Raw genomic sequence first — 23,858 nt, 5'->3', positions numbered from 1 at the left:
GACGGATCCGTTTGCAATTGCACCATATTGTGTCACTGTCAAACGGATCCGTCCCCATTGACTTGCATTGTAATTCAGGACGGATCCATTTGGCTCCGCACGGCCAGGCGGACACCAAAACAACTTTTTTTTCATGTCCGTGGATCCTCCAAAAATCAAGGAAGACCCACAGACGAAAAAATGGTTACGGATCACGGACCTACGGACCCCGTTTTTGCGGACCGTGAAAAAATACTGTCGTGTGCATGAGGCCTTACCTCATTTTGTGGTTTTAAAACATGCCAAAACCAGTGTTATAGATGGGTAGAACTAGTCGAAGTTACAAGGTAGGATGAGGTGACAGGGGATTTGTTAGGAGGATGTCCTATAGGGAATTGTGGCTGTGTTATTGACGGTTAGGGGAAATAAACAACAGTTCGGAAATTAGATAAGGGGTTATTAGATGGTGTTATGTTGGGTATGTTATTTTTGGTGGCTGCCAGCGTTATTCTTTCTGCCAAGCTGCATATTGATGATCTATAGCCAGCCTGCCCTCACTCCCTGTTGATTTAGTTGTCACAGTCACTTTATTATTCAACTCGCTTGCAGATAGGTGGTGAGCGGACTCCATTGTTATATTCTATTTATCCAGAGTTTATCGCTGGTCTATTCTGCAGTTAATGTTAGTCTTTCACGTAAAATCATCAATTTACATCACTAACATCTGATCTCCCATACCTTCCCCCTATTACAATCTTATATTTCATATTGCATTTAATTAGTGGTTTATGAGGTTAATTTACTGGTGTGTGTGTGTACATATACATATATATATATATACTCACCTAAAGAATTATTAGGAACACCTGTTCTATTTCTCATTAATGCGATTATCTAGTCAACCAATCACATGGCAGTTGCTTCAATGCATGTAGGGTTGTGGTCCTGGTCAAGACAATCTCCTGAACTCCAAACTGAATGTCAGAATGGGAAAGAAAGGTGATTTAAGCAATTTTGAGCGTGGCATGGTTGTTGGTGCCAGACGGGCCGGTCTGAGTATTTCAAAATCTGCTCAGTTACTGGGATTTTCACGCACAAACATTTCTAGGGTTTACAAACAATGGTGTGAAAAAGGAAAAACATCCAGTATGCGGCAGTCCTGTGGGCGAAAATGCCTTGTTGATGCTAGAGGTCAGAGGAGAATGGGCCGACTGATTCAAGCTGATAGAAGAGCAACGTTGACTGAAATAACCACTCGTTACAACCGAGGTATGCAGCAAAGCATTTGTGAAGCCACAACACGCACAACCTTGAGGTGGATGGGCTACAACAGCAGAAGACCCCACCGGGTACCACTCATCTCCACTACAAATAGGAAAAAGGGCTACAATTTGCACGAGCTCACCAAAATTGGACTGTTGAAGACTGGAAAAATGTTGCCTGGTCTGATGAGTCTCGATTTCTAGACATTCAAATGGTAGAGTCCGAATTTGGCGTAAACAGAATGAGAACATGTATCCATCATGCCTTGTTACCACTGTGCAGGCTGGTGGTGTATTGGTGTGGGGGATGTTTTCTGGGCACACTTTAGGCCCCTTAGTGCCAATTGGCTATCGTTTAAATGCCATGGGCTACCTGAGCATTGTTTCTGACCATGTCCATCCCTTTATGACCACCATGTACCCATCCTCTGATGGCTACTTCCAGCAGGATAATGCACCATGTCACAAAGCTCGAATCATTTCAAATTGGTTTCTTGAACATGACAATAAGTTCACTGTACTAAAATGGCCCCCACAGTCACCAGATCTCAACTCAATAGAGCATCTTTGGGATGTGGTGGAACGGGAGCTTCGTGACCTGGATGTGCATCCCTCAAATCTCCATCAACTGCAAGATGCTATCCTATCAATATGGGACAACATTTCTAAAGAATGCTATCAGCACCTTGTTGAATCAATGCCACGTAGAATTAAGGCAGTTCTGAAGGCAAAAGGGGGTCCAAAACCGTATTAGTATGGTGTTCCTAATAATTCTTTAGGTGAGTGTGTATATATATATATATATATATATACTCTATAATCCCATTTAAATTATGAGGGGGGTGTATGTAATGGACGGGGCCTTTCACGGGAATACTAAATGATGTTTTTAGTTTATGTATAGATAAACAACGAGACCTATATATATTTATGTGTGTGTGAAACTTATGAAATCATCCGGTAACATCATACATCTGTACCGCGCTGTGTGTATAACTCTATATGTATACAATCACAGCGAGGGAGAGATATGACGTAACCAGATGATTTTGTACATGTCAAAACCGGTATTAAGTAATCATTTTTAAAAGGATAAAATACAGATGTAGTAAAGTTAACACACATGCTTTATGAGACATGTTATGTAAAATATGTAAAAATTTTTAATTTAATGCGTCAAATTTCTTTAAATGGCTTTTGTTTCAAGAAAGCGTGATGAGTTTATAAATTTAAGTTAAAATGCAGTGATTTTTTTTTACTTCAGAGAAACAGATACTTTTGCAAATTTCCAATTGCCAGTTTCCAGAGAAAGAGACAATGGCGACCAGGAGGGAACAAGAACGTATCTAAATTTCTCTCTTTTCAAAAGAAGACTATACAGATTACCTGGACAGCCTTTCCCTGTCTTGGAGCAAGATAAAGGCCTCATGCACACTGCCGTGTTTCACAGCCGTGTGCGGGCCGTGGAACCGCGGCCTGGATCCCTCCTGAGAGCAGGAGCGCACGGCGTCACTGGTTGCTATGACGCCGTGCGCTCCCTGCTGCCGGCACAGTACAGTAATACACTGGTACGATCTATACCAGTGTATTACTGTACTGTGCCGGCAGCAGGGGGCGCACGGCGTCATAGCAACCAGTGACGCCGTGCGCTCCTGCTCTCAGGAGGGATCCAGGCCGCGGTTCCACGGCCCGCATACGGCCGTGAAACACGGCAGTGTGCATGAGGCCAAAGGTGTATATTTCCCCCATTTCCACTGATAATGAAGACTCTGAACAAAGTGATGGAAAATCAGGAATCTGTCATCGCAGTTCTCCTATTCTGGTAGGGCAGTGCATGGTTTCCTTTCACACTGAGACGGTCGAAAGGAAGGTTCTGGGAGATACCTTTTCATCCAGACATGTTCAAGCTGTCCGCATCCGTTGCTCCGTAAAAAAAAAAAATATAACGTCCTATTCTTGTCCGCGCTTTGCGGACAAGAATAGGCAGTTACATTAAAGGCTGTCCCTGCCATTCCGAAAAATTGCATGTTTTGCGGACCGCAAATCACACCACGGTAGTGTGCATGTAACCTTTTTTGCATATTTCTCAGCGTTTCCGCGTAAAATCCGCACCAAAATCCACATACTACTTTCTGCCTCAATCCCACCTTTTCCATTGCAAAGGGTAAAAAAATTTGCACATCAGGTCAATTTCCACATGGAAAAAAACAATAAGATTTGTCAAATTTCATTTACTTTGCTGGAACTACATCTGCATAACCTGTTCATGTAGCCCTAAAGTTCACCTGCCATTAAATCGACCTTCCTAAGTAGTTTCTCAAATCAACCTATAACTGGGAGAATTTCTGGAGCATTTAAAATCCTGAGGCCTCCAGTTAAAACTCTGGCTATTTCATAGGATCTGCCTACAGTGCTTGAAGATTTTAGGCTCCTTTTGAACCTCTGAAACCTATGCTGTTCGAGGCCATTACATCTGCCAAACTGGTAGGAAAAATACAAGCTAACTACCTGATGCATAGTGTGTATATGGTTGTCCAATAAACTTCCTGCTGCCCTCGGATGGGCTAGTACTACTCAGAAAAGCAGTGTTGGTGAATCCAAGAGCGGGGTTGGATGAGCAGAAAGTCTCTTGGACTTGTATTAGTGATGCACAGTATATATGCCCTCTTGGATGACAGAAGTGGATGAAAAGGTGGTCATCATGTAAGTATTCTGTTCATTCCCCAGTTAATTTGAATTATTTTCCTTGACCCAGAGGGTAACTTTATATAGGGATTATCTGAGTATAAATTTGTCCCTTTCCTTGTGCTTCACCTGCTAGGCCTTGCAACTTGCGCTACTTTCATACTCGCGTTTAGTGCCGATCTGGCATGTATCTGCACATACGGATCCGCACTGATAATACAACCGCATACATCTGTTCAGAACGGATCCATTTGTATTATCTTTAACATTGGCCAAATTGATCCGTTTTGTATTGTGTCAGTCAAAATGGATTCGTCCCCATTGAGTTACATTGTGTGTCAGGACGGATCAGTTTGCCTCCGCATTGTCAGGCGGACACCAAAATGCTGCAGCGTTTTGGTCTTCGACTCCAGAGCGAAATGGAGGCAGAATGGAGGCAGACCAAGCACGCCCATAGAAGCCTATGGATCCGTGAAAATCACTGACAAACATCCATTTTGTGACCGTGTTGCTTTCGTTTTTCACTGGAGACCAATAGGAGATTCTTTGGAAATAAATTTTCAGCTGAGCATTGTCAGTGAATTAAGGATGACACACAGATGATAAAAAAAAGGACACAAGAACCCACCACGGATTAAACACATACACTTTTTTCACGGATGTGCCACTGACAGGAATTTCAACGAGGCCTTAACCTGGATATTTAGGTTTTCAACAATGGAGCACTGCGGGAGCATGGAGATTGACACAGAAAAAGTTGACAGATACACTGTCATGCTCTGTAGGAGACTAGACAACGTTTACACAATTAACTGATTTTCAATTAAAACAAAATAAAATAATTATGTGCACAATAGTGATAAGTAAACAAGTGAAAAATAAAATGAAGCCATATTGGAAAGGAACAATTGCTGAGTTGATTAAAGGAGTTGTCCGGGTTCAGAACTGAACCCGGACATACCCTTATTTTCACCCCGAGGCATTTTTGTTTATAATAACACACTGCTGGACAGAAACTTCCACCCGGCAGTGTTCGGTGACATCACCGGCTCTGATGGGCGGGCTTTAGCGCTGCATGAGCCGTTTTACTGGCTAGGGCAGCGCTAAAACCCACCCATCAGTGCCGGTTATGTCACCAGGCTTCCTAGCAGCCCCATGGAGAGCCCCCAGTACGTCACTGAATCTCCAAAAAATGCCTTTTCCCTGCACGATTTAGCGCAGGGCAAAGGAGAGCATCGGAGCATGAACTCCTCCGATGCTCAAGTCAGGGGGGCTGCCGAGGTGAAAATGGAGGGATGTTCACTTCAATGGGGCCGCAAAAGATGTGGACAGCCCTCCGTCTGCTGTCCGCATCCGCTGCTCTATTCCGTGGTCCGCAAAAAATATATAACGTCCTTTTCTTGTTCATGCTTTGCGGACGAGAATAGGCAGTTATATTAAAGGCTGCCCATGCCGTTCTGCAAATTGCGGAACACACACAGACCCCATTCGTGGTTTGCGGACCGCAAAACACACAACGGCCGTGTGCATGAGGCCTAACACTAACACTGGAAAAGGACCTGGGAATTGTTGTGGACAGCAAACTAAGGGGATAATGGGTTGAATCAAAAGGGACATAGATGCCCGAGATGAGAACATAGTCCTGCAACTTCACAGTTCTGGGCTCCTGTGAACAAGACAGACATAGCAGAGCTGGAGAGGGTTCAGAGGAGGGCAACTAAAGTAATAACTGGAATGGGTGGACTACAGTACCCAGAAAGATTATCAAAATGAGGGTTATTCAGTTTATAATAACCATGTATAAATATATCAGGGGCAGTACAGAGATCTCTTCCATCATCTATTTAAAGGGAGTCTGTCATCACAGTTTCACCTTTTTAACCCTTCCTATAGCTTTCTAGCAGCATTACAGTTGATAAAAATGTTACCTTTATAAGCAATCGTGGACTTGGCAAAAACTGGCACAAATCATCTTAGCAGGATATTCAAATGAGGGCTCGCAAGTGCCCAGGGGCGGCGTCAACCTCGTAGGTGCCCAGGCAGCTCTGCCTTATCGTCGCTTCCCCCCACCCAGTCTTTCCCTCTGCCCGCCCATCTTCTTACTTCTTCTCTCGCCGAGATCCCGCGCCTGCCCGCTGAGTCCATCGGCTGGCGCATGCGCACTGTGATGTCCATTCCTGGTACGGCATCACAGTAATTAATGTGCATGCGCCGGCTAACTCGCCATTAGCCAGCGCATGCGTATTAATTACTGTGATGCCATACCAGGAATGGACATCGCAGTCAGCATGCGCCGGCCGACTGACTCAGTGCGCAATCTCGGCTAGAGAAGAAGTAAGATGGGCGGGCAGAGGGATAGACTAGGCGGGGGGAAGCAACGATAAGGCATTGCTGCCTGGGCACTTGTGAGCCCTCATTTGCATATCCTACTAAGATGATTTTTGCCAGTTTTATAAGTCCACGATTGCTTATAAAGGTAACGTTTTTATCAACTGTAATGCTGCTAGAAAGCTATGGGAAGGGATAAAAAGGTGAAATTGTGATGACAGACTCCCTTTAATCCCAGGACTGTGACAAGTGGACATCCTCTGCATCTGGAGGAAAGGCGGTTTGTACACAAATATAGAAAAGGATTCTTTACGGTAAGAGCAGTGAGACTATGAAACTCTCTGCCTGAGGAGGTGGTGATGGTAAATTCACTAAGCGAGTTCAAGAGGGACCTGGATGTATTTCAGGAGTGTAATAAGATTACATGCTATAGTTACTAGAGAGGGGTCGTTGATCCAGGGAGTTAGGCCCCATGCACACGGCCGTTGTTCACGGCCGTGTGCGGGCCGTGGAACCGCGGCCTGGATCCCTTCCTGTGAGCTGGAGCGCACGGCGTCACTGGTTGCTATGACGCCGTGCGCCCCCTGCTGCCGGCACAGTACAGTAATACACTGGTATAGATCATACCAGTGTAGTACTGTATTGCGGCGGCAGCAGGGAGCGCACGGCGTCATAGCAACCAGTGACGCCGTGCGCTCCAGCTCACAGGAAGGGATCCAGGCCGCGGTTCCACGGCCCGCACACGGCCGTGAACAACGGCCGTGTGCATGGGGCCTTAGTCTGATTGGAGTCCGGAAGGAATTTTTTTCCCCCAAAAGTGAGGGATAATGGCTTCTACTTCACAATTTATTTATTTTTTGCCTTCCTCTGGATCAACTTGCAGGATAACAGGGAAAAACTGGATGGACAGATGTCTTTTTTCGCCCTTACAAACAATGTTACTATGTTTTTAGGAGTTGTGTGACAGATATTTTTTTTTGTGGGGCAATATGTAGTTTTTTTATACCATTTTGGCGTGTGTATGATTTCTTTTTATCGCTTTTTATAAAATTTTTGGGAAAGGGAAATAACCAAAAAACTGAAAATCTACCATTATTATTTTTCCGATATGTCGTTCACCGTAGGGGATACTTATATTTTAATAGTACCGGTATTTTGGGATGTGGCAATACCAATGATCTAAACATGACCTGAACATGTGATTGTCAGGGCTTGAAAGGAAGTTAGCTATGACAGGACTTTGAGCCTTATTTTGGGACCCAACGTACGGATATATTCAAATATAACCTGCTTACACAGCAGCAAGACACTACAAGATGAATGATTATAGAGGTCCCTGCAACGACTTTGACAAGGCAGGTCCCTAGAGGATACTAGCTGGCCTTTCTCTGTACCTTTAAGTCAGCCACCTGATTGCATCTATAATAAACCGGGTGTTAACACAGGCTAGTTGAGGTAACGCACACTGCCCATCTATATGTAGTGCAGAAAATCCACTGTGTTATGTGCCACGTGTGCAAGGGGTGGGAGACTAGGGGCCGAATGGGGGATTCACCCGAATCCCTCTGGGCCAGTCATAGCCTGGCCACTATCTCGTTGCGGGCAAGCCATTCAGCAACACTGCTCAGATGCTCGGACCATCGCATCTGAGGGGTTAAAAGTCTGAGACTGGCGTTATTGCAACTGGCAGCTGTGGCGCCAACTCTGCTCCAGAGTAGGCGCTATATTTCAAAACCCAACATTGGGCGTACATACAGATGTAGTAGCGTTAACACATGCTTAACTAGACGTGTCAACTAAACCCCTTCAATTGCTTTTAAATGGCTTTTGTTTTGAGATATCGCAATGAGTTAAAAAATTTGAGTTAAGAGTTTGTGTATAAGGCTACTTTCACATTCTCATTTGGTGCGGATCCGTCTTGTATCTGCACAGACGGATCCGCACCAATAATGCAAACGCTTGTATCCGTTCATAACGGATCCGTTTGCATTATCCATTGAAAAAAAAGTCTAAGTCAAAACGGATCCGTCTTGACTTACATTAAAAGTCAATAGGCGACGGATCGGTTTTTAATTGCACCACATCATGTCAGTGAAAAACGGATCCGTCCCCATTGACTTACATTGTAAGTCAGGACGGATCTGTTTGGCTCTGCCTAGTCAGACAGTCACCAAAACGCTGCAAGCAGCGTTATAGTGAGTCTAAAAAACGCAACGGAGACCAAACGCAGCCAAATTGATGCATTCTGAACGGACCCTCATCGATTCAGAATGCATTGGGGTTTAACTGATCTGTTTTGGGCCGCTTGTGAGAGCCCTGAAACGGATCTCACAAGCGGACCCAGAAACGCCAGTGTGAAAGTAGCCTTACTCTGCTACATCGATGCTGGGAAGGGGTTAAAGTTTACAGCGAGACATAACATCTACTACACACAAAGCATTTTATGTTGTGCTTTGGTGTGTTTCTTCTCGGTCAGCTTTGTTTTATTCAAAATACAATATTGCTCTGGGAATGTTTTTTATGGCAATTTTCCACGAATGATACAAAAGTAACAAAATGAAGAACTTCACTATAAACGCTTGTAAAAAACAAAACTATGAAAAACGATTGAAATTCATAAAGGCTGCCGTACACAAGCCTGGGCTGCATGAGCGAGCAGGTATGCCTCTGAGCACAAAACATCACTGTAGGCTGTGCTGGTTGGAGTGACAAGACACCCTGTGGGGTCTGCAGAGCACTGCACAAGTACAGCTGCCTGTACAGTATTCACAGTAATACTCAGCACTGCTATATAATATCCTCCATGTTGCGAGACAGAGCATGAGGGAGCGAGAGAGAAGCAGTATGAATGATGCATAGGAGAAGAGGGTATGTTTTTGGCAAACTCTGTCTCTAATGTCACTAGATGTAAGGCAGCTCTACTATAATTAAATGTTTAACTCTTTAAACGAGCCTTGAGACAGGACTTGGATAACAATTTAGCCAGTACCTTATCTGAGACAGCTGTCTCAGGTGATTGTCCCTTATCAGTGCAGAGCAGAGATTACTGGCTTAATAGGGGGTTGCCCGCAAAAAATATTCAACCAGAACCTGAATACTTTGTAATTGCATTCAATTAAACATTTTGTATAGCCAGTGAGTTATTCAATAAAATTTATCTGTATAGCACCATCTGCACTTTGTTCTTTTTTTTTTTATTCTTTGACCTGCTCACTGAGATGGCCGCACATGCTCAGTTTTATCCTTCAACTGTGGTAGGGAGAGAGCTGCAGCAGAATAGACACGCCTCCTGAGCTGTGGTAGGGAGAGAGCTGCAGCAGAATAGACACGCCCCCTGAGCTGCAGCAGAAAAGACACTCTCCTTGAGTTGCCAGCTTCATATCAAGCTAGCAGAGCAATTAATGTGGAGATCTCTGGATCCATGTGAGACACAGGGCTGATTCTTGCTTTGTTAGAAAGATATTACCATGTACTATATGATGTCCGAGTTTCATTTTTTACATTAATCATGGCATAACCCTTTAACTGGGTAAGAGATCTAGGTTGGGATTCAGGGAATACTGTATCTCCTTATGGACAGCTCCTTGCCAGGCGGCACTCCTCTGGTATTCTGGGAAAAGGGTATGCAAATGAGCGCTTATCAAGCTCTTCCTCCAATGAATGATGAGGGGCAATCACTCCAAAACTGCTGTCTGCAGATGAGGTGTTGGCTTAATTATTATCCAGGTCATGTCTCATGGCCTGTTTAAGGCTACTTTCACACTATTGTTTTTACTGGATCTGGCAGGGTTCAGCAAAAACGCTTCTGTTACTGATAATACAACCACCTGCATCCGTTATGAACGGATCCAGTCGTATTATCTTTAACATTGCCAAATCGGATCAGTCATGAAATTTATTGAAAGTCAATGGAGGACGGATCCGTTTTCTATTGTGGCAGAGAAAACTGATCCGTCCCCATTGACTTGCAATGGGGGTCATGCCGGATCCTTTTTGCTCCGCATCCCAGGACAGAACGCAAACTACAACATGTTGCGGTTTTCTCTCCGGTATGGGAACGCAACTAAACGTAACTGAATGTATTGTGGAGCATTCCATTCAGTTCAGTTTTGTCCCCATGAATGGGGACAAAACTGAAGCGTTTTTTTTCCGGTATTGAGCCCCTATGACTGAAATCAATACCGGAAAACTAAAACGCTAGTGTGAAAGTAGCCTAAAACGCTGAATATTGACTTATAGGCTTGCTACCTTACATGGCAGCATTAGGCTACTTTCACACCTGCGCTCGATCGGATCCGTTCTGAACGGATCCGCTCATATTAATGCAGACGGTGGCTCCGTTCAGAACGGATCCGTCTGCGTTATAACTTAGAAAATTTTTCTAAGTCTGAAAGTAGCCTGAGCGGATCTGTTCAGACTTTACATTGAAAGTCAATGGGGGACGGATCCGCTTGAAGATTGAGCCATATGGTGTCATCTTCAAGCGGATCCGTCCCCATTGACTTCCATTATAAGTCGGAACGGATCCGCTCGCCTCCGCACGGCCAGGCGGACACCCGAACGCTGCTTGTAGCGTTCAGGTGTCCGCTCACTGAGCGGAGCGCTGGCAGGCGGATGCATTCTCAGTGGATCCGCCTCCACTGAGAATGCATTAGGGCCAGACGGCTGCGTTCAGGTCCGCTCGTGAGCCCCTTCAAACGGAGCTCACGAGCGGACACCTGAACGCAGGTGTGAAAGGAGCCTTGGAGGCAGAGCATGTTAAGAGTTCATTTGCATACCATCTTCCCAGAATTCCAGAGGAGCGTTGCCTGGCCTTTAAGCTTCCTGATATCAATTAGGCACTTTATATAAGGAGATATAGGAACACTAGCTCAGGGAAAACTGTCAATTTGATATAGTACCTGCAGAAGAGAAAACTTGTGAAAATTTCTGAATACAAGACATATTACGGCCAGGTATAGTGTTCCGACTCATGACAGCTTATTCTGAAAGGACAGATAAAGGACAGATAAACCTGAAATCTTATCCTCAAGCTAGCGATTTAAAATATTTAAACAAAACCCATTAATGTAAAAGAAGAAAAGACACATGACACTATTAAAGTCACATTTTATTATAATCTAAATAAAGTTGATATTTTAATGGTAGGTAGAGGACTATACATAAAATGTGTAAAGCAATTATTTTTACATAGTGGATACATTTGTACAGAAGAAAAAGCAAAAGAACTACTGCAGCAATATAGCAAAGTATATATAAGTGAAATGACAGGATTATAAATACACTGACATTATATTATTTAAACATGGCTTTTAGGAAATTTGCATTTGTATGCATTAACACTGTGTGATAGCAGTATATGTAAAAAGCAGGATAACTTGCATATACTTGATTCATATTCTGTGTACAAAATATTAAAGTACCGGTGTAAAATCGAATAAAAGACTACGAAGTGAAGGGCTGAAAAAGTCTATTGTTTTCAACCAGAAAATGTAAATTAATTCATATTCCCATTTCTCATCTACTGTTAATTCTGTGCAGCATTAAAATATTTCATATAAAAAATTACATGGTAATATACCATTAAAAGAAGGCACACACTACAAAAGCGTGTCAACTTTTTCAAAAGTACACTGACTTCAGGTTGGTCCACAAGTGGATTGCTGGCCTATAAGAAGGACAAGGACTGGCAAGAACAATACATTTAGAATAGGAAACTGATTATCACAATATAATAAAACAATCTTTGTGTTAACTTTGAAATAAAAATAATTACAAGACAAAGACGAAGTGCATTCAAAGTAGAAGTAAGGACATACTGCATGTTTTAAGAATTAATGTACAACTCAGTACAGAAGGGGGAACAACACAATGTAACACTCAAAAACATTTATGGTCACAAACTGTTTTCAGTAATGTTCCTTTCTCAAGATTTTATTGTAGAATACCTTCTAAAAACCCTCATTTGGCCAACAGTTTATACAGGGAGATCAACTTTATACAAAGCACAAGTATAACAATAGCATTTTAATCTTTACAATCCTGATAGAAATTAAACCATAAGGTTCATATTAATTTAGAAATTGAAAATAGTATGTTGTTTCAGGTGCCCGCAAGGCTGAAGTACTTACCGGTATATCACCCCCTTTTTCATAAGCTGTGGAGACCTGGATATCACATGTTTAGCACTATCTAACCATACTTTGAAATCTGTGGCTATGATTTTACAAATACTATGTACATTTCTGCAAAATGAGAAAAGGACAATGAAGTTGGGTCTTCCATGATTATATAAATGTGCATGGATAAAAATTTTAAATGGCTTTGTCCTAATAATTTAAATTATTATTTTTATTTTTTTGCTTGCAGTTTGCTTTTTTTTTGCCTAGGACCACCTACTGGACTCCTAATTACAGAAAGAACAGGAATGTACATGAATACAAGCTATAGTAAATATTTTTCCATAAACTATATATCAGTCAGCTCAGCTCCTTCTGCATGTATATTACCTCTGCATTACAGCAGCTGTTTCATAGCCGTCCTTTTTCACATTGGAATAATATATAAGCTACTATTGATATTTCTGACAAAGTTATCACTACACTTTGAAAATAGTAATTTAGTTCGATCTTGGATCTGCCTGACACTTAAAAAAAACCTCCCAAACCACTTACCTTTCCACTAGTTATAGATAACTTCCCCCCTAATTGCCTTCAGAGTTCTACTTACAATAAGCCTTTAGTGCATTAACCTCCTATAAGCATCCTATAATGATAATTCTCAACTTCACTCTCTTTACTACTTGCACTTTCCTTTTTTTAAAACAAACCTGCTTAAACATTTGCTTCAATCCCAAGGTGGTTTTTCATTTCTTCAGACTCTATTGGGTTTATTGTTACCAAGACCTGGAGCTATAACGCAATTAAAGGAGCTTGTACTAGGACTCATTTCACAGTCATATCTATGCTCCTTAATTTTATTTTATTTAGAAATTTGTAATCACAAATTGGAGGGTTCCACAATAGAGAAGAAAGATTCCCCCTAGTAGAACCTGTTCTTGTTTTTGGTAAAATAAATATAATGGCAGCATACTGTGAGTAGGCTGTATAGGGTCTTAGGAAATATTAAAGATTACATTTTATTTTTCTATTATACAGTGTAAATAAAAGTATTTTAATAATGTTTCCTATGTGGTGTTTGTAGAAGGGACAATACTATGAAATTATAGAATCTCTGGAACCATAATACTGAATTTCCACATGACCAAAACACTTAAAAGTATGTGTCATGAAATTTCCGTTATAGTTTTTAATATTGGTCCTTTTCTACTTATCTTCTCAGTCTTGTAATTACTTGTGTTTAAACATTTGCTCTTAAGAGGATACAAAGTAACATGTGAATGCTTCATTGTCCTTCAATCAATTCTCCTGGACACAGATTCTAAATTTTCTTCTGAGACCCAATCATGACCTTCGACACAAAGTTCACAATGGCACTAGCGGGTTGCTCTGGATCGTGTTCCGCAAAAAGATGACAGATGTTGTCGTTACCATTGCCCCTTCTGGCTACAAAGCCAAACACCCTGATAAGAAAACAAAAATTAAATTTATAGTAGTTTTACATTTTTACATGCATTACCTAAATTCAATTTCCTGTGTTTGCTTGAGCAACAGACCTGATCCACATAAAAGCATAGTTATATGGGGATGCATATGTTGCAGCTGCACCAAAGGTCTGATACCACAAAGAACACCAGTAGTATAACTAGCAAATTATGGTTGGGGCAACCTGGTATAAATGCTTGGCCCAAGAAGATTCATGATACCCTTCTGCATTTAGGCTGGGGCTACACCCATTGCATGACCAAAGATCACTGTGAGCCCTAACAAGTGAATGGGGTTGCAGTAAGGCCTCTTTCACAAGAGCGTGTCCAGATAAGGTCCGGATGGGTTGCGGCAAACGCGCACGAGTAGGTACGCAATTGCAGTCAAGTTTGACTGCACTTGCATTCCGTTGTTCAGTTTTTATCGCGTGGGTGCAATGCGTATTGCACGCGCGTGATAAAAAACTGATTGTGGTACCCAGACCCAAACTTCGTCACAGAAGTGAAGGGTTCAAGGTTGTGTAGATTGTATTATTTCCCCTTATAACATGGTTATAAGGGAATATAATAGCATTCTGAATACAGAATGCATAGTACAATAGGGCTGGAGGGGTTAAAAAAAAAATATACATTTTTTTTTTAACTCGCCTTAATCCACTTGTTTGCACAGCCCAGCTTCTCTTCTGTCTTCTTCTTTGAGGAATAGGACCTTTGATGACGTCACTACACTCATCACATGGTCCATCACATGATCTATTACCATGGTGATGGATCATGTGACGGACCATGTGATGAGCGTAGTGACGTCATCAAAGGTCCTATTCCTCAAAGAAGAAGACAGAAGAGATGCCGGCTGCGCGAACAAGTGGATTAAGGAGAGTTAAATTATTATTTTTTAACCCGTCAAGCCCTATTGTACTATGCATTCTCTATTCAGAATACTATTTTCCCTTATAACCATGTTATAAGGGAAAATAATAAAGATTGGGTCCCCATCCCGATAGTCTCCTAGCAACCGTGCGTGAAAAATTTTCATGCAGCCCCATTCACTTCTATGGGGCCTGCATTGCATGAAAAACTCAGAATATAGAACATGTTGCGATTTTCACGCAACACACAAGTGATGCGTGAAAATCACTGCTCGTGTGGACAGCCCCATAGAAATAAATGGGTCCGGATTCAGTGCGGGTGAAATGCGTTCACGTCACACATTGCACCCACGTGGAATACTCGCTTGAGTGAAAGAGGCCTAAGACTTGCAAGTTAAGTGTGAACGTGACCCCAGAGTGTATAAAATACCAGCAGTGCAGAATTTTTTTGCAATTCTAGGGTCACTGTCATGGCCAAGTGCTAGCCATGCTGCAACCCAACTAACTTGCGAGGGTGCACAGTGACTTTTCGGTGCGTGATACAATACGCCAAGATCATTGTTTAGTCCAACCTTCACATGTACTTGTTTCTTTCTTCTTCATTTTTTTTTTCTAAAATGTTTTTTATATATTTCAATGATGCATGTTTAACTTACTTTGCCGAAAGTCCATCTCTTGTCCACCTGAATGTGGGGAAAAAACACAAATTAAAAAGTGTAAATAAAGAAGTAAAGTGCAATCGAGTCAAATTAAAAAGGAAAATGGTTCTTACTTTCTGTCTTGTGGATCCAGGGCACAGAATATGACAGTATTTACTGGATAATGTCTTCGGAAAAACAATCTGTCAGGGTTTAAACAAACATACTGTTACAACTAATGCACATAACTGACCAACACCAATCATTTTTCTAGACATCATTTACACAAAATATTCAATTGAAAACAAAGAATAAAACAAAACACAGAATTCTACTTTACCAATATGTCATTAAGTACACTTTTTGTGCCCAACATGTACTGGGTGCAAATGTAACATTTTTGTCAGTTGATCCAAATGTGATCTGTGACTATTTGCTGCCCTCTTGTGGCCACATTATGAAATAAAGAAGCAGTGGTTGACAGTATGCTAGTCTTTATCCACTAGAGATAGTAGAGTTGCAAATATAAAATATAAATAAAATACCACCCCATATGTATATATATATCACATTATACTATACAGAAATTCACCACCACTGCGAACTGTTCAGCAATGAAATACAATTTTGTAAATAATCCTCCACGGTTTATTTCAATTAGTCATGCAGTACTCCAGTTAAGCCTTGTTACAATATCCCTGTGCTTGTGTAATATAGGTTTCTAACACAATGTCCCCACTCACAAAAAATCTTATGCTATTTTGCTATACAAAAAGTATATTAACCCCTTAAGGACCCTGCCATATTTCACCTTAAGGACCAGGCCATTTTTTTGCAAATCTGACATGTGTCAATTTATCTTTCAAAATATTTTATTGATTTTCCATAGTGTAAAGTACACTTAAAACATATATGTAAATTGCAATTAGAAACATATAATTTGTAATTACTTGGCGAGTTGTTACAGAAAATTAAGAATAGAGTAATTAGTTGCAGTCATCGTCGCTTAAGTCATTACAATTTATGTGATGATAACTTTAAAACGCTTTTACTTATCCAGGCCATTCTGAGATTGTTTTCTCATCACATATTGTACTTCATATTGTAAAACTGAGTAAAAAAAATTTTCATTTTTATTTACAAATAAATACAAAATTAACCACATATTTAAAAAAAAATCCAAATTTCTATTTCTCTACTATTATAATAGATATTAATACCTCAAAAAATTGTTATTACTTTACATTCCCCGTATGTCTACTTCATATTTGGATCATTTTGTGAATGCCATTTTATATTTTGGGACCTTAGAAGGCTTAGAAGTTTAGAAGTAAATCTTGAAATTTTTCAGAAAATTTCCAAAACTCAGGTTTGAAGTCACTTTGTGAGGCTTACATAATAGAAACCACCCAAAAATGACCCCATTTTAGAAACTACACCCCTCAAGATATTCAAACCTGATTTTAAAAACTTTGTTAACCCTTTAGGTGTTCCACAAGAATTAATGGAAAAGGAGATAAAACTTTAGAATTTCACTTTTTGGGCAGATTTTCCATTTTAAACCATTTTTGTTCGCAAACAAAGAAAGGGTTAACAGCCAAACAAAACTCAATACCCCACATGTGGTCGTAAACTGCTGTATGGGCACACGGCAGGGCGCAGAAGGAAAGGAACGCCATATGGTTTTTGGAAGGCAGATTTTGCTGGACTATTTTATTTATTTATTTTTTACACCATGTCCCATTTGAGTAGAAACTCCAAAAAAAGTGACCCCATTTTGGCAGCTTTGTTGGTACTATTTTAGGGTGCATATGATTTTTGGTTGCTCTATATTACACTTTTTATCCCCGTCTTTATTTTTTATTTACAATGTTCATCTGACGGTTAGATCATGTGCTATTTTTATAGAGCAGGTTGTTATGGACGCAACAATACCAAATATATATTTTTGGTTGTTTGTTTCAGTTCTACATAATAAAGCTTTTTTTGCGTCTTCACATTCTGTAAGCTGTATTTTTTATTTATTTTTTGGGCAACTGTCTAATTTAGGGGTTTATTTTTTTCGGTATGAGATGATTTGATTGGTACTATTTTAGGGTGCATATGACTTTTTGATCACTTAGTATTACACTTTTTGTGATGTAAGGTAATTTTTTTTTTATGGTGTTCACCTGAGGGGTTAGGTCATGTGATATTTTTATAGAGCAGGTTCTTATGGACACGGCGATACCCAATATGTATTTTTTTATTTTATTTAAGTTTTACACAATAATATCATTTAAAAAATAAATAAATAAATAAATCATTTTAGTATGACAGCCATAGTTTTTTTTTTTTTTTTTTTCTGGCCGATCTTAGGTAGGGTATCAATTTTGCGGGATGAGATGACTGTTTGATTGGTACTATTTTGGGGTGCATATTACTTTTTGATTGCTTGGTATTACACTTTTTGTGATGAAAGGTGACAATTGGCTTTTTGACCCTTTTTTTTTTACGTGTTCAACTAAGGGGTTAGGTCATGTGATATTTTTATACAGCAGGTTCTTACGGACACGGCGATACCCAATATGTATACTTTTTTTATTTACTTAAGTTTTACACAATAACAGCATTTTTTAAACCCCCAAAAAAATATGTTTTAGTGTCTCCATATTCTGAGAGCCATATTTTTTATTTTTTTTCCTTCGGGCGATTGTCTTAGCTAGGGGCTCATTTTTTTGCGGGATGAGAGGACGGTTTGATTGGCACTGTTTTGGGAGCATACGCCTTTTTGATCGGTTGGTGTTGCACTTTTAGTGATGTAAGGTGACAAAAAAAGTTTTTATTTACATTTTTAGGGGTTAGATCATGTGATATTTTTATAGAGCGAGTCGTTACGGACGCGACAATACCTAATATTTATTTAAGTTTTACAAAATAACATTTTTGAAACAAAAAATAATAATCATGTTTTAGTGTCTCCATATTCTGAGAGCCATAGTTGTTTTTTTTTAATGTTTTGGGCGATTTATGTTTTGGGCGATTGTCTGAGATAATTTTTGTGGGATGAGATGACGGTTAGAATGGTACTATTTTGGGGGGCATACGCCTTTTTGATCGCTTGCTATTACACTTTTTGTGATGAAAGGTGACAAAAAATAGCTTTTTACGGTGTTGACCTGAGGGGTTAGCAAAAATATTTTGCTTTATTTTGGGAAAAGGACGTTTTTTTTTTTTGTTTTTTTTTTTACTTGAAACTTTAAAAAATATGTGTTAAACTTTATTTTTTAACTTTTTTTTTTTGTCCCACTCTGAGACTTCAACTTTTGGTGGTCTGATCCCCTTTACAATACTTCTGTATTGTAAAGCATTGGCTGTAAGTGTATTACTGAATGTAATACACTTAAAGCTTCCTGCATGTGAGATCCAGGGGGCTGGATCTCACAGGCTGTCACGGAAGGCAGCCGCGATGTCTAAGGAAGGCATCGGGCTGCCTTCCCTGCCATCGGGTCTCCGTCACAGCAGTGCGAAGACCCGATGGCTGCTTCCTCCCTGCACGGACATCGCGTGTGCTGTGGCCAGCGACACCAAGGGTTAAGTCGCTGGCATCGGTGATTTCACAGATGCCGATTCATGCAGCAGGGTTCCAGCAGTCACTGATAGCATCTCCTGCACCCGCCCGATCACCGTGCCGTACATGTACAGCGCAGGTCCTTCAGTCATGGACATCTGCGCCGTACATGTACGGCATGGGTCCTTAAGGGGTTAATAATAATGATAATGTTTTGCAAAGAATTCTTACTTCCGTTGATTGTCTGTTAGAGTGATTCCTTGTGCAGACACCTTGAAGTGCACCACTGTAGAAATAGGTGGGGGATCTTGAAGTTGAGTTATACTCAATGCTTTCTGCACAGCCTGATATCCTGTAAGTGACTCCAGTTCTACTGAATTCAGATACCAAACATTGCAAGCTGAAATCAATAAATATAATAAAATAGCATTAATAAGACTAACACATTAATGAAACACATCCACATAGAGTACATCTACAAGCTTGGCTCTTAACTTTTCTTGTTCAAATACCAGGTTTATAAAAATACTTCAGCTACTCGATAAGTCCAGTGCAGATATTTCTTAGTACTCTTAAATTGAAAGGATTTCTACCTACTTTGCGAGTCCATAGGTCCTGGTATGTAGAGAAGATTCTCCAGGTACGACATATCAATGTACATAAAGAGGTTTTATTTAAAAAAATAAAATACTAAAATTACAAACTTGTATGATGTGTTTCGGTGTATCTCAAGAAAGAGGCAGACCACCCAAGAGCCACATCATACATATGTGTAATTTTATTATTTTATTAAATAAAACCTTTTTATGTGCATCGATGTGTGGACAGCGCCCTGGTGTACCCAGTGAATTTTCTCTACATACCTTATTCATGGAAGCTCTGGGTTTGATCAGGAAGGAGCTACAGTCATTATACACAGGAGGTAGTCACCTCTACAATGTTCTTAACCGAGTTGTGCTAGGCCTCTGCACAACTCTCCTTGGTGAGTGTATCCATCATCAACCTTTTACTGCATATGTCTAAAAAGGTTTACACTATGGAGCATCTTTAGTTTCCTCTTTTAATATACCCATTTAGTTTTTATGTTCCTATGCCTATTGTAGATGCTATTGGTGGGGGACAGGACTCAACAAGTGCTCATTGACCAGTCAGGGGTCAGGCAGCAGCCCCATATGCAGTAAACTGAGATGCACTGTGTGTTTTGATACCTGTTATAGCCAGAATTAGCTTTTTAAGCAATTTCCTATATAGTAGCGCTTCTGTGGGCCAAGACAAAAAGCGCTAGCCTTCACTCACTTACACACAGCCAAAGGAAAAAATAAAAATAAAAATCTGCAAACTGGTTTGAAGTTGTTTGGGAATAGCAGCTATATAAGCAGGCTGAAAGCGCAAGTTTGCAAGTGTTTGTTGTCTTAGGCCTCTTTCACACTTGCGTTGTCCGGATCCGGCGTGTACTCCACTTGCCGGAATTACACGCCGGATCCGGAAAAACGCAAGTGTACTGAAAGCATTTGAAGACGGATCCGTCTTCAAAATGCTTTCAGTGTTACTATGGCACCCAGGACGCTATTAAAGTCCTGGTTGCCATAGTAGTAGTGGGGAGCAGCATACTTACCATCCGTGCGGCTCCCGGGGCGCTCCAGAATGACGTCAGAGCGCCCCATGCGCATGGATGACGTGTCCATGCGATCACGTGATCCATGCGCTTGGGGCGCCCTGACGTCACTCTGGAGCGCCCCGGGAGCCGCACGGATGGTAAGTATGCTGCTCCCCTGCTCCCCACTACACTTTACCATGGCTGCCAGGACTTTAGCGTCCCGGCAGCCATGGTAACCATTGAGAAAAAGCTAAACGTCGTATCCGGCAATGCGCCGAAACGACGTTTAGCTTAAGGCCGGATCCGGATCAATGCCTTTCAATGGGCATTCATTCCGGATCCGGCCTTGTGGCAAGTGTTCCGGATTTTTGGCCGGAGCAAAAAGCGCAGCATGCTGCGCTATTTGCTGCGGCCAAAAAACGTTCCGTTCCGGAACGGAAGACATCCTGATGCATCCTGAAGGACGGACTGTCCATTCAGAATGCATTAGGAAAATCCTGATCAGTATTCTTCCGGCATAGAGCCCCGACGACGGAACTCTATGCCGGAAGACTATAACGCAGATGTGAAAGAGCCCTTAGGTGTGCGACTTATGATAAGGGACTTTAGATTCAGGGACTTTAGGAGGGGACTGCACAAGTTAGTTGTTTTTAATTTTATTGCATTGTATTTTTTCTTGTTTCTTTTTCCTCTTTTCTTGTGTAATCCAGTCTAGTCCAATGCACATCTTGTGAAATGTATGCAGTCCTGGAACAGTTGTTTGAGGGTGCATATTTTTGTGCAAAATGTGAGCAAATTGCATGTTTGGAATCCTGGATCTTGTATCTAAACTAGCAAATTTCAATAATAAGATGCATTGGCAATATTTTGCTGTTCACGGAGCAGACATTGTATGAAATATTGCAGTATGGGCTGATAGATTACTGGGAGGGGCTGGCGAAGACCCAGCGGTCACAGTCCACACTGGAACCAATAACAAAGTTAGCGGCAGGTGGGGCATCCGTAAAAATTATTTCAGGGACTTATACCACAAGATCAGGGCAAGGACCCCAAAGGTAGTATTTGTTTTAAATACTACAGTGCTGCCCATAATTATTCATACTCCTGGCAAATTTTGACTTAAAGTTACTTTTATTCAACCAGCAAGTAATTTTTTGACGGGAAATGACATAGGTATCTCCCAAAAGATAATAAGTCAATGTACAAAAGGCATTATTGTGGGAAAAAACATTTCTTAGCTTTTATTTACATTTGAGCAAAAAGTGTCCAGTCCAAAATTATTCATACCCTTCTCAATAATCAATAGAAAAGCCTTTATTGGCTATTACAGCAATCAAACGCTTCCTAGAATTGCAGACCAGCTTTTTGCATGTCTCCACAGGTATTTTTGCCCATTCATCTTTAGCAATGAGCTCCAAATCTTTCAGGTTAGATGGTCTTCTTGCCATCACCCTGATCTTTAGCTCCCACCAGATTCTCAATTGGATTCAAGTCTGGACTCTGGCTGGGCCACTCCAAAACGTTAATGTTGTTGTCTGCTAACCATTTCTTCACCACTTTTGCTGTGTGATTTGGGTCATTCTCATGATGAAATGTCCACTGGTGCCCAAGGCCAAGTTTCTCTGTAGACTGCCTAATGTTGTTGTTGAGAATCCTCATGTATTGCTCTTTTTTCATGGTGCCGTTTACTGTGATTAGGTTCCCTGGTCCATTGGCTGAAAAACACCCCCAAAGCATTAGGTTCCCACCACCACGTTTGACAGTGAGGATGGTGTTCTTTGGGTTGAAGGCTTCTCCATTTTTATGTTTACTCTGAATTTTATTGAAATCACCAATTTCAAAAGGAAGAGGTGACATTATATGAACATAAATGTTACAAGCAGACCGCACAGGGTCTAATATATAAAATAACAATGAGGCTACTTGTTATCAACAACACATACATGAAGCATACCGTCATCAATTAATGAATAGACATATTAATGCATATGTATATATCTTGCTGCATGTGTCTATGATGATGAAAACCAGCAATACTCAATGGTCTGTGCAACCAAATGCCAGTGCTAATACCTACTTAGTGGCCCTAAGTCTATGGCTTCTCCTTTTTTACGCCAAATGAAGGAAACATCACTGTGCCCATAACACGGAAGACCAGAAGTCGTCTTCTTTGTCCAGATGAGCTTTTGCAAAGGCCAAGCGAGCTTTTGTGTGCCTTATCTGGAGAAGTGGAACCCAGCAGTGTGCAGTGTCAGTTGGATTGTCTGCCTTGAGACATTGCCACCAGCAGAGCCCAGATTCACCAGGATGGCCTTGGTGGTGATCCTTGGATTCTTTTTCACCTCTCTATCTTCCTAGCCAGCACAGGTGTCACTTTTGGCTTCCGACCACGTCCTCAGAGATTTTCCACAGTGCGGAAACATCTTGTATATTTTGCTCAAATGTAAATAAAAGCTAAGAAATTTATTTTTTTCCCCACAATAATGCCTCTTGTACATCGTCTTATTATCTTTTGGGAGACACCTATAACATTCCCTGTCAAAAAATTACTTGCTGGTTGAATAAAAGTAACTTTAAGTCAAAATTTGCCAGGGGTATGAATAATTATGGGCAACACTGTACCTTTACCATGAGCCACACCAAAGAGGCAACGGGTGATTATAAAACCAAAATATTTTAACTCACATTAATCCACTTGTTTGCACAGCCGGCATCTCTTCTATCTTCAGCTGTGAGGAAAAGGACCTTTGATGACGTCACTACGCTCATCACATGGTCATTCACATGATCCATCACCATGGTGATGGATCATGTGATGGACCATGTGATGAGCACAGTGACGTCACCACAGGTCCTTTACCCACGTCCTGAAGAAAATATTATAAAAAAAATTTAACCCCTCCAGCCCTATTTTACTATGCATTCTGTATTCAGAATGCTATTATTTTCCCTTATAACCATGGGGCCTGCGTTACGTGAAAAAAACGCACAAAGAGGAGCATGCTGCAATTTTCACGCAATGCACAAGTGATGCGTGAAAATCACTGCTCATGTGCACAGCCCCATAGAAATGAATGGGTCCGGATTCAGTGCGGGTGCAATGCGTTCACCTCACGCATTGCACCCGCACGGAAATCTCGCCCGTGTGACAGGGGCCTAATGGTAAACAAGTGGAGACCATTAGGACAATTTCCTCGAAAATAAAAATGCAGCTAAAAAACTGGATATTTTTAAAAGCATCCTAATCTCTAACTGAGAGGCACATACCTTTTGGGAATAAAAGGGTGAGGGACAAGAAAAAAACCAATGTGGATAAATAGAAATGTAAAGGAAGCAATACATGGCAA

At 41.0% G+C, this 23,858-nt stretch overlaps 1 protein-coding gene across 11 annotated transcripts in view; it reads right to left on the bottom strand.

The window, feature by feature from the left end:
* Positions 1-11,346: 11,346 nt before the first annotated feature.
* Positions 11,347-23,858, bottom strand: part of TNS3 (tensin 3) — a 295,492-nt gene continuing 282,980 nt past the window's right edge. For all 11 annotated transcript variants that reach the window (XM_044294868.1, XM_044294871.1, XM_044294870.1 and 8 more), the window contains 4 exons: positions 19,146-19,314; positions 15,499-15,567; positions 15,383-15,409; positions 11,347-13,836 (listed from right to left, as the gene is read on the bottom strand). In XM_044294868.1, coding sequence (XP_044150803.1) covers positions 13,695-13,836; positions 15,383-15,409; positions 15,499-15,567; positions 19,146-19,314 — 407 coding nt within the window. In that variant the 3' untranslated portion in view covers positions 11,347-13,694. The remainder of the gene's footprint in view (positions 13,837-15,382; positions 15,410-15,498; positions 15,568-19,145; positions 19,315-23,858) is intronic.

Source organism: Bufo gargarizans, chromosome 5, assembly GCF_014858855.1.
Source record: "Bufo gargarizans isolate SCDJY-AF-19 chromosome 5, ASM1485885v1, whole genome shotgun sequence".
In the NCBI taxonomy this organism is placed as follows: domain Eukaryota; kingdom Metazoa; phylum Chordata; class Amphibia; order Anura; family Bufonidae; genus Bufo; species Bufo gargarizans.
This window is presented reverse-complemented; position numbering and strand designations above follow the sequence as displayed.